The sequence below is a fragment of the Phlebotomus papatasi genome, chromosome 4, assembly GCF_024763615.1.
Source record: "Phlebotomus papatasi isolate M1 chromosome 4, Ppap_2.1, whole genome shotgun sequence".
Lineage (NCBI taxonomy): Eukaryota > Metazoa > Arthropoda > Insecta > Diptera > Psychodidae > Phlebotomus > Phlebotomus papatasi.
In genome coordinates, this window is record NC_077225.1 from 2,199,676 (window position 1) to 2,210,473 (window position 10,798).

The 10,798-nt window shown below is 40.6% G+C and overlaps 2 protein-coding genes across 2 annotated transcripts; both read left to right on the forward strand.

Annotated features, from left to right (window-relative positions):
• Nucleotides 1–1,886: 1,886 nt before the first annotated feature.
• LOC129808499 (uncharacterized) lies at nt 1,887–3,806 on the forward strand. Its single transcript, XM_055858277.1, has one exon. It carries the CDS (start codon nt 1,887–1,889, stop codon nt 3,804–3,806), a length of 1,920 nt encoding a protein of 639 aa, XP_055714252.1.
• A 3,720-nt stretch (nt 3,807–7,526) lies between these two features.
• LOC129808500 (uncharacterized) lies at nt 7,527–10,310 on the forward strand. The gene has a single exon (XM_055858278.1). The coding sequence runs from the start codon at nt 7,527–7,529 to the stop codon at nt 10,308–10,310; it is 2,784 nt and encodes a 927-aa protein (XP_055714253.1).
• The last annotated feature ends 488 nt before the right edge of the window (nt 10,311–10,798 follow it).

Sequence of the window (10,798 nt, forward strand, 5' to 3'; positions counted from 1 at the left end):
TCTGAGTAATCGATGAGATCATGTTGTATGGAAAAATTATAGAGAACATTCTGGTCTACATTTCACCCATATAACACTTTTCTGTCACTTCATCCAAATCCTTGATATTTTGGTTTAATTACAAAATTTGTATAATTTCACGAATTTTATTCAAGATAACTGAATGGCGTCTCCCAACTTCAGCTCTAAATCGAATTTGCATGCACTCCGAGTTAGCTCACGTTAAGAATCTCACCTACATAAGCCGGTTAGGATTATCTGTCCCTTTTCAAACCGATATGAAAAATTGCCATTTGAATTTCATATCGTTAGAACTGTGATTATTGTGATAGAATCTTTATCAAAATGGCGATTTTCGGGTGGCAATAATTATAGCTCCACTCAATAAATATGGCTTCAGGGTATTTATTTTCAATCAGTGAAGGTAAATATCTTTCAGTAATTCAATTAATAACTTTATTAAGCGAATTAGAGTCATTTTTATAAAGTTTTTCATGAATTTTGCTGAAATTTTGTAAGGAAAATGTTTAATGAACAAAAATAAGGGGTTAATTAAGGTCTTGAAAGGGATGAAAATTGACAACCAAAAAATTTCCATAAAAATGACAAGATCCTATCACATTTCATCCAAATTTGTCCATATTGCCGACATATATGCATTTTAAACCACTCCCAGGGCTGAGAATCTTCTTTTGTTAGAGGCAAAAGTGTTCAATTTTTCGTGTTACAATCGAAAAAAACAAGTTTTCTACCGAAATTTGATGTTAAACAATGCTGACTGCTTAGTCTCATCATGTTCTGTTGATCCTGCCCCAAAACAGAATTCCAAGTGACTAAGGTGGTCTTCTGAATAATGAAATAAAAAATTATCAAAAAGAAGCTTATTGCAGTTTGATGAATAGAAAGTATTTTACGTCATTTAAGTGGTTTAAAATTATTTTTTCAGACAGAAAACAAGTTAAGACAAGACCTATCAATTTTTTTAGTCGAAAAAAATAATTTTGTACCACTTAAATTAGGTAAAACACGTTCTATTCATCAAACTGCAATAAGCTTCTTTTTGATAATTTTTTATTTTATTATTCTGAAGACCACCTTAGTCACTTGGAATTCTGTTTTGGGGCAGGACCAACAGAACATGATGAGACTAAGCAGTCAGCATTGTTTAACATCAAATTTCGGTAGAAAACTTGTTTTTTTCAACTGTAACACGGAAAATTGAACACTTTTGCCTCTAACAAAAGAAGATTCTCAGCCCTGGGAGTGGTTTAAAATGCATATATGTCGGCAATATGGACAAATTTGGATGAAATGTGATAGGATCTTGTCATTTTTATGGAAATTTTTTGGTTGTCAATTTTCATCCCTTTCAAGACCTTAATTAACCCCTTATTTTTGTTCATTAAACATTTTCCTTACAAAATTTCAGCAAAATTCATGAAAAACTTTATAAAAATGACTCTAATTCGCTTAATAAAGTTATTAATTGAATTACTGAAAGATATTTACCTTCAATGATTGAAAATAAATACCCTGAAGCCATATTTATTGAGTGGAGCTATAATTATTGCCACCCGAAAATCGCCATTTTGATAAAGATTCTATCACAATAATCATAGTTCTAACGATATGAAATTTAAATGGCAATTTTTCATATCGGTTTGAAAAGGGACAGATAATCCTAACCGGCTTATGTAGGTGAGATTCTTAACGTGAGCTAACTCGGAGTGCATGCAAATTCGATTTAGAGCTGAAGTTGGGAGACGCCATTCAGTTATCTTGAATAAAATTCGTCGCAGACAAAATCCAAAAAGCCGCTGAAGCTTCCTCCACTGGAAATTCCTCAGTTTTCCGGAGAATTTACAGATTGGCAAGAATTCCATGACATGTTTGTCTCCACCATTCACAGCAATGAGAATCTTCAGCCAGTAGAAAAGTTCAAGTATCTGAAGTCACACCTGGTGGGACAGGCAGCATCGGCCATCAAAAGTTTTCCTGTCACTGATGTGAATTACAGTGAAGCTTGGGATTATTTGGTCAATCGATACAACAAGCCTAAGAACATTGTGTTTGACCATATCAAGACATTTATTAGCAGTGCAAAAGGGAATGTCGGGAATCCCAATGATCTGAGGCAGCTGACCACAGTTCTTGAGGAGACTGTACGTGCTCTGGATGCCATGAAGAACTCACAGCGAGATCCATGGCTGATTTACATCGCAATGGAGGCTCTGGATGCAGAGAGCAAAAACCTTTGGTCGCGTGAGCCTCTTGAAGGAGATATACCTACTTGGAGAGAATTTATTGACTTTCTTGAACAAAGATACGACTCATGGTCATCTTGCTGGGACAAGAAACAGGACAATAAATTGGTAAAGGTTACGAGTAGTAGTGGCAAGCAGACCTTTGCACAGAAACCATCTCACAGCAAATCTACACTTTCATCCCTTGTCACGACAGTCAATGGGGGAGGCAAGTGTTATATTTGTGCTGGTGAAGATCATGCAACTTGCCGACAGTTTCTGGATGCTCAGTCGCAACAACGTTTGAAACTAGCCAAGTCAGCACAGTTATGCCTCAACTGTCTGCGTCCTGGCCATCAGGATCAGCAGTGTCGTGGAGGGAAATGCAGGCAGTGTTCAGGAAGGCATAACACTCTCTTACATGAGAGTCTTACTACAGACAGTCAGGACAAGACTACAGTCCCTGATTCAAAGGGGAAGTCTTCCAGCAGCTCGCTAATCAGTGCCACAGAATTGATCACGCGAGGTCCACACCAGAATTTGCTACCTTCTGTTCAGCTTCAGGTCAGTGGCCGAGGGGGAGTGAGGCACCAGTGTCGAACTCTCCTGGATTCATGTTCTCAGTCGAACACCATGACTCGCCGCTTGGCTGAAAAACTAGATATCCCGATGGTGAGCTCTACAGTGAGTTCTATCAAGGGACTGGGATCGATTCCAATGAACGCACCCCGAGCATTGACAACAGAAGTTCACTCGAGAGACGATACAGTGTCCATGGTGTTGGATTTCTTGGTTATCGACCACATCACAGATGAACAACCAGCCTCTACAGTAAAAATGGTTCACAGTGTGCCACAAGATATTATTCTAGCTGATCCGGATTATTACAAGCCAAGTGGAATAGACATACTTCTCGGAGCAGATGTCTTCATGAGAGTATTGCGATCCCGCCAAATCACTGGATCTCCAATGCTGCAGGAAACCTCTTTTGGATTCATCGTGGCAGGTTCATGCGAGGTGGAAGCACCCACAGGAGCTGTGTCATTCGTTACAACCTGCACATGTCTTCTATCAGAGTTAGAGCCCCTCAGTTCACAGTTGGGAAGGTTCTGGAATGCCGAGAAAGTTCGGAATTCTCGGCCAATGACAGCTGGAGAGATTAAATGTGAAGAACATTTCCGTCTCACCACAACCCGTGATGCCCAAGGACGTTTCAAGGTACGATTGCCTACCCAAGATGACTTACAGACACTAGGGGAATCGAGGAGTATGGCAATGAGACGTTTTCTTTGCACCGAGAGACGGCTACAGAGAAATGAGGGTTTGTACAGTCACTACAGACAATTCATGAAGCAGTACGAAGAACTTGGCCACATGAGAGAGATGCCGCCAGATTATCAATCTCCCATGCCAGAAGTTTATCTGGCACATCATCCAGTAATGAAGGAATCCACCACTACTCCAGTTCGGGTAGTATTTGATGCCTCGGCCAGAACCACCAGCGGAAGGTCTCTCAATTCAGTTCTCATGGTGGGTCCAAAAGTGCAAGAAGATATTAGGTGAGATTCTTAACAATCTCACCTACTATAATCCTAACAAAATTTCATGTCCTCCGATCGCGCTCAAACTTGGCCAAAATGTGTTTCGCCACTTCCTGATCACGAATATATGGGGGGCTAAGTTACGTTCCCGGCCGGCCGGCCGGCCGGCCGTCCGGCCGCTCTTTGGAGCTTAATAGCTCCTAAACTAAAAAAGATATCGACTTGCGGTTTTCGGCAAAGGTTAAAGGGACAGATAATCCTAACCGGCTTATGTAGGTGAGATTCTTAACGTGAGCTAACTCGGAGTGCATGCAAATTCGATTTAGAGCTGAAGTTGGGAGACGCCATTCAGTTATCTTGAATCAAATTCGTGAAATTATACAAATTTTGTATTTAAACCAAAATATCAAGGATTTGGATGAACTGGCACAAAAGTGATATATGGGTGAAATGTAGACCAGAATGTTCTCTATAATTTTGCCGTAGAACTTGATCTAATCGATTACTCAGAAGCCAAGATAAGCGAGGTTTTTTGTTTCTTAACTCGTTTTTTCATCCAGAGTGCCCCAAGTAGTCATTTGTTGAACTTCAACTATATCAAAGAATTGTTGTCTTTTGTGGGACTTTCCATTTAAACCCCTATTTTAAGTGTCTTTGTGGAGTAGAGGCAGTCAAATTGGCATCTGAGTGATTTCAAAGCGTTATTATGGGAAAAATCCATTTTTTCACACTTAAACGGCAAAATCGGAGTGATAGCGTAGTCTGAGTGGAAAATGATGTATGGACGAAATGTAGAGACAAATGTGCTCTACAATTATGTCGAAGTAATCATCAAAATCGGTTCAGCGACAGTCGAGATAATTGAGGTTATGTGATATTGAAATTGGTTTTTCGACTGTGGCGCCCCTGGTGTTGGTCCCACGAAGTTCAAATATTCTAGAAAGTTGTAGCATTTGGTGAGATCTTTCGTTTAAGCCCTCATTCATCAAAATCGGTCACATAGAACCGGAGATATGATTTTTTGAATGTTGTGAACTTTGACCCCTCATATCTCCGGTTCTATTGAAACCACAGCGCGCATACGCACCATTTTGGAAACGTCCTAGACTGGACTACAACATACTAAAATTTCATTAACTTGCACAATGCCGTTTTTGAGAAAAGTGACTTTGAATTTCGATGAATTTTGACGCTATCACAGCGCCACCTGTGGTGACTTTTTGAACTTCCATCTGAAAGTGCTCATCGAGACGAAACCAAAAAGGTAAAATTTATGTCGCTATGTTAATTAGAACCGGAGATAGAGGCCGGTCAATGTTCGAACTTTGACCCCTTATAGCTCGGGTCAGGGGTTATGGATCGACTTAAGGTTTTTTTTGTTTGATAGGTATAATCAACGGCTACAACATACTAAAATTTCAGCCCGATTGCATAAGGAATTTTTGAGTTATTTAACTTTTAAGATTTAAAAATTTTCTTTTTAAAAAAAGCGCCCCTAGCGGTGCTTTTATGAACTTGCGATGTTAGAACGGGAAGTGGCATTTCACGAGAGCTTTCCAAAAAGCCCTTACTTTTTAAATTCTGACAATTAGAACCGGAGTTATGGCCATTTTAAGAACATTTTTTTGGACCCTTATAGCTCGGGTCAGGGGGGTCGGGGGACCTTAAGTTTGGTACTGATGGAAAGCTCTAAGGCCCAGCTATAACATACTAAAATTTGAGCCCACTCGATGCCATAGGGGCGGAGCTATTGAGAAAACAAAAAAAGGGGGGTTTTCAAAATGGCGGAAGCAGGGGTGGGGGGTGGGGGGTCAATGCACCAAGTTGCAATTTTCATACGATATTTAACCTTTGCCGAAAACCGCAAGTCGATATCTTTTTTAGTTTAGGAGCTATTAAGCTCCAAAGAGCGGCCGGAAGGCCGGACGGCCGGCCGGCCGGCCGGCCGGGAACGTAACTTAGCCCCCTATATATTCGTGATCAGGAAGTGGCGAAACACATTTTGGCCAAGTTTGAGCGCGATTGGACGACATGAAATTTTGTTAGGATTATAGTAGGTGAGATTGTTAAGAATCTCACCTAATATCGTATGAAAATTGCAACATGGTGCATTGACCCCCCACCCCCCACCCCTCCTTCCGCCATTTTGAAGATCCCCCTTTTTTTGTTTTCTCAATAGCTCCGCCCCTATGGCATCGAGCGGACTCAAATTTTAGTATGTTATAGCTGGGCCTTAGAGCTTTCCATCAATACCAAACTTAAGGTCCCCCGACCCCCCTGACCCGAGCTATAAGGGTCCAAAAAAATTTTCTTAAAATGGCCATAACTCCGGTTCTAATTGTCAGAATTTAAAAAATGAGGGCTTTTTGGAAAGCTCTCGTGAAATGCCACTTCCCCTTCTAACATTGCAAGTTCATAAAACCACCGCTAGGGGCGCTATTATTAAAAAGAAAATTTTTAAATCTTAAAAGTTAAATAACTCAAAAATTCCTTATGCAATCGGGCTGAAAATTTAGTATGTTGTAGCCGTTGATTATACCTATCAAACAAAAAAAACCTTAAGTCGATCCATAACCCCTGACCCGAGCTATAAGGGGTCAAAGTTCGAACATTGACCGGCCTCTATCTCCGGTTCTAATTAACATATCGACATAAATTTTACCTTTTTGGTTTCGTCTCGATGAGCACTTTCAGATGGAAGTTCAAAAAGTCACTACAGGTGGCGCTGTGATAGCGTCAAAATTCATCGAAATTCAAAGTCACTTTTCTCAAAAACGGCATTGTGCAAGTTAATGAAATTTTAGTATGTTGTAGTCCAGTCTAGGACGTTTCCAAAATGGTGCGTATGTGCGCTGTGGTTTCAATAGAACCGGAGATATGAGGGGTCAAAGTTCACAAAATTCAAAAAATCATATCTCCGGTTCTATGTGACCGATTTTGATGAATGAGGGCTTAAACGAAAGATCTCACCAAATACTACAACTCTCTAGAATATTTGAACTTCGTGGGACCAACACCAGGGGCGCCACAGTCGAAAAACTAATTTCAATATCACATAACCTCAATTATCTCGACTGTCGCTGAACCGATTTTGATGATTACTTCGACATAATTGTAGAGGACATTTGTCTCTACATTTCGTCCATACATCATTTTCCGGTCAGACTACGCTATCACTCCGATTTTGCCGTTTAAATGTGAAAAAATTGATTTTTCCCATAATAACGCTTTGAAATCACTCAGATGCCAATTTGACTGCCTCTACTCCACCAAGACACTTAAAATAGGGTTTTAAATGGAAAGTCTCACAAAAGACAACAATTCTTTGATATAGTTGAAGTTCAACAAATGACTACTTGGGGAACTCTGGATGAAAAAACGAGTTAAGAAACAAAAAACCTCGATTATCTTGGCTTCTGAGTAATCGATGAGATCATGTTCTACGGCAAAATTATAGAGAATATTCTGGTCTACATTTCACCCATATAACACTTTTCTGTCAGTTCATCCAAATCCTTGATATTTTGGTTTAAATACAAAATTTGTATAATTTCACGAATTTTATTCAAGATAACTGAATGGCGTCTCCCAACTTCAGCTCTAAATCGAATTTGCATGCACTCCGAGTTAGTTCACGTTAAGAATCTCACCTACATAAGCCGGTTAGGATTATCTGTCCCTTTTTGACATATTGATCAGATTTCGTCAGCATAATATCGTTTTGAGGGCTGATATTCAAAAAATGTATCGGCAAATCAGAGTACACGAGGAGGACCAGTCAATGCAGAGAATTCTCTGGAGAGAATCGTCTCAAGAGTCAATAAAGACGTATTTATTGGAGACAGTTACTTACGGAACAGCTTGTGCTCCTTTCCTTGCAGTCAGATGTCTCCAGCAACTGTCCGTGGAAGAAGAGCAGAAATTTCCATTGGCCGCTGTCACAGCGCAAAGAGATTTTTATGTGGATGATGTACTCACGGGATCTTCAGACGTGACAACAGCACAGGAACTTCAACAGCAACTACATAACATGCTACAGAGTGGTGGATTTATGCTGAAAAAGTGGGCTTCCAATTCAACAGAAGCGTTGGAACATGTTCCTGTGGAGGATCAAGAGACCAGCTCTTCTCTCGATCTGGACAGTGAAGGGACAATTAAGACATTGGGGATGCACTGGAATCCATTCACGGATGAATTTCGGTTTACTACCACTGAATTCAATTCAACAATTACCAAACGCAGCATTTTATCTGATATTGCCAGGATTTACGATCCTTTGGGAATTCTTGCTGCAGTGACAATTTCAGCAAAAATTTTGCTTCAATCTCTGTGGAAAGTGAAAATGGATTGGGACACCGAATTGAGCTCCGGAATCCAGAAAAAGTGGCAGCAGTATCAAGTAAATATTTACAGTGTAGTGACACAAATAACAATTCCTCGACAATTTACAAGTTTTCAGTCAGTCAGTGACGTGCAATTGATTGCATTCTGTGCAGCTTCAGAGGAAGCATTTGCTGCAAGTGTGTATGTGTGTACAGTGGACAATCAGGGACAGAGGTGTTCTCGTTTGTTGTGTGCAAAAACGAAAGTAGCACCCCTGAAAGAAGTGTCAAATTCGCGTTTGCAATTGTGTTCTGCTGTATTGCTTGCAAATCTTCTCAAAAAAGTGCAAAGTGCTCTTACAGTACAAGTATCAGATATTCTCGCATTTACAAGTTCAATGTTAGTGCTAAACTGGGTATCTGAGGACCCTTCTATGTGGCAAACTTTTGTAAAAAACCGTGTAACTGTCATTCAAAGTGTTGTATCATCATCTCAGTGGCATTTCGTCGCGCCCCGAGAGAACCCGGCAGAGTTGGCAGCTCGTGGAGTTCCAGCAAGTGAACTCACGGAATATTCAATTTGGTGGCAGGGTCCTACATGGCTTGCAAACAGTGAAATCAATCCTCAGCCAGTGGAGTTTGCCCAGGTTAACCTTGAGGAGCTTGAAATGCGCAGCAGTGTTGTTTTGGTGAGCGCACAAAATTCTTTCTGGGAAATAACAAGCCACTTTTCCTCATACTTGAAGTTGATTCGATGTATTGCGTACTGGAGACGGTATGTGCGCAATCTACATGCAAAATGCAGGAAGATTGATGGAATTTCTGGGCGATTGTCTCCCCGTGAAGTTAAGGAAGCAGAAACCACACTCCTCAGACACATTCAAGCTGAATCCTATCCAGAAGAGCTCAAATCCCTTTATTCAGGAAACTCGGTGTCACGTCAATCACGCATTCTCAATCTGAATCCTTTCATAGATAACAATGGCATCATGAGAGTTGGTGGGAGAATTTCTCACGCATCCGTGTCCTATGAACAGAAGTTTCCCATCATTTTGCCACAATCACACCGCGTTACGGAGATGATAGTTAGAGAGATACACCAAGATCTTCTTCATGGAGGTGCTCAGTTAATGTTAGCACACCTTCGTCAATCTTTCTGGCCAGTTAGAGGACTTGACGTTTGCAAGAGGATTATTAGACAGTGTGTCACATGCTTTAAGGTTAAACCAGTGCCGATGACACACATTATGAGTGATTGTCATCCATCCAGAGTCACAGCAGTTCATGCCTTTCACCAAACAGGAGTGGATTTTTGTGAACCAGTGTACATCCGGGCACCAGTTCGATCCAAAACGAGGCTAAAGATGTACATTGCCTTGTACATTTGTTTGTCCACGCGTGCTATTCACATTGAGTTAGTATCCGACCTGACCACCGACGCATTCATTGCCTCTCTTAAGCGATTTGTTTCTCGTCGTGGGAAACCAGCAGAGATTTTGTGTGATAATGCAACAAATTTCGTCGGTGCAGCAAGAGAGCTAAAAGAGATGGCAAAACTCGTAGAATCCGAAGAGCATCAGAGACAAGTGACCGATTCAGCATCGAAACAAGGAATAAATTTTAAATTTATTCCACCCCGCAGCCCACATTTTGGTGGATCTCGGGAATCCATTATCAAGAGAATCAAATATCATCTGCAAAGGACTGTGGGAAATTCACATCTCACACAGGAAGAGATGCTGACAGTACTAGCCAGAATTGAGTCCTGTGTAAATTCTCGTCCGTTAACACCAATTTCTTCGGATCCAACGGACATGGAAGTGTTAACTCCGGGCCATTTCCTTATTGGACGCCCTCTCACTGCTCTTCCTGAACAAAATCTGTTAGAGATCCCTGAAGGTCGACTAAAAAAGTGGAAATTGGTAGACCAGAGAATTCAGCATTTTTGGCACCGATGGACATCTGAGTATTTGCACACTCTTCAGCAGAGGCGCAAATGGACTTCGCAGCACTCACCCATCGCCATTGGGAATATGGTGATCATCAAGGAAGACAACCTTCCTCCGCTGAAATGGCACATGGGAAGAGTGGTACAAATTTATCCAGGTGCAGATGGAGTCCCTAGAGTGGCTACAGTGCGCACAGCTTACGGCACATACAAGAGAGCAGTAGCTAAGCTGTGCATTTTGCCTTTTACCCAGTGAGATATTCAGAAACAAGTTTCTGCCTGGTCAGATATGGTGAGGAACACCATACGCTCTGGCGGAAATCCTACGAAGTAATTTTTAGAACCAGGATTTTAGAACAAGTTCCGATTGTCAAAATAAAAGAAGTCATGACATTCCTATTTGTCAAAACCTCGTGGAAACAAAATAATTGAAGTGAAATTTAAGATTCTAAAGTTATCCGTTTAATCTGATATTTATTTAGCCGTTGAAAGTTTGTAATAGAAAGTATATTATATTATCCAAAAATAAAAGAAGTGATATCAGAAATTGGATCCTTTTCGCCGGATTTATTTCTTGTCTTTACATTCAGGTACTTGGGTTTATTGTCTCTGGGACAGATCACAGGACATTCTACATAAACAGTTTATTTCTAAACAGGTACTTGGGTTTATTGTCTCTGGGACAGATCACAGGACATTCTACATAAACAGTTTATTTCTAAACAGGTAATTCATAACCAATTT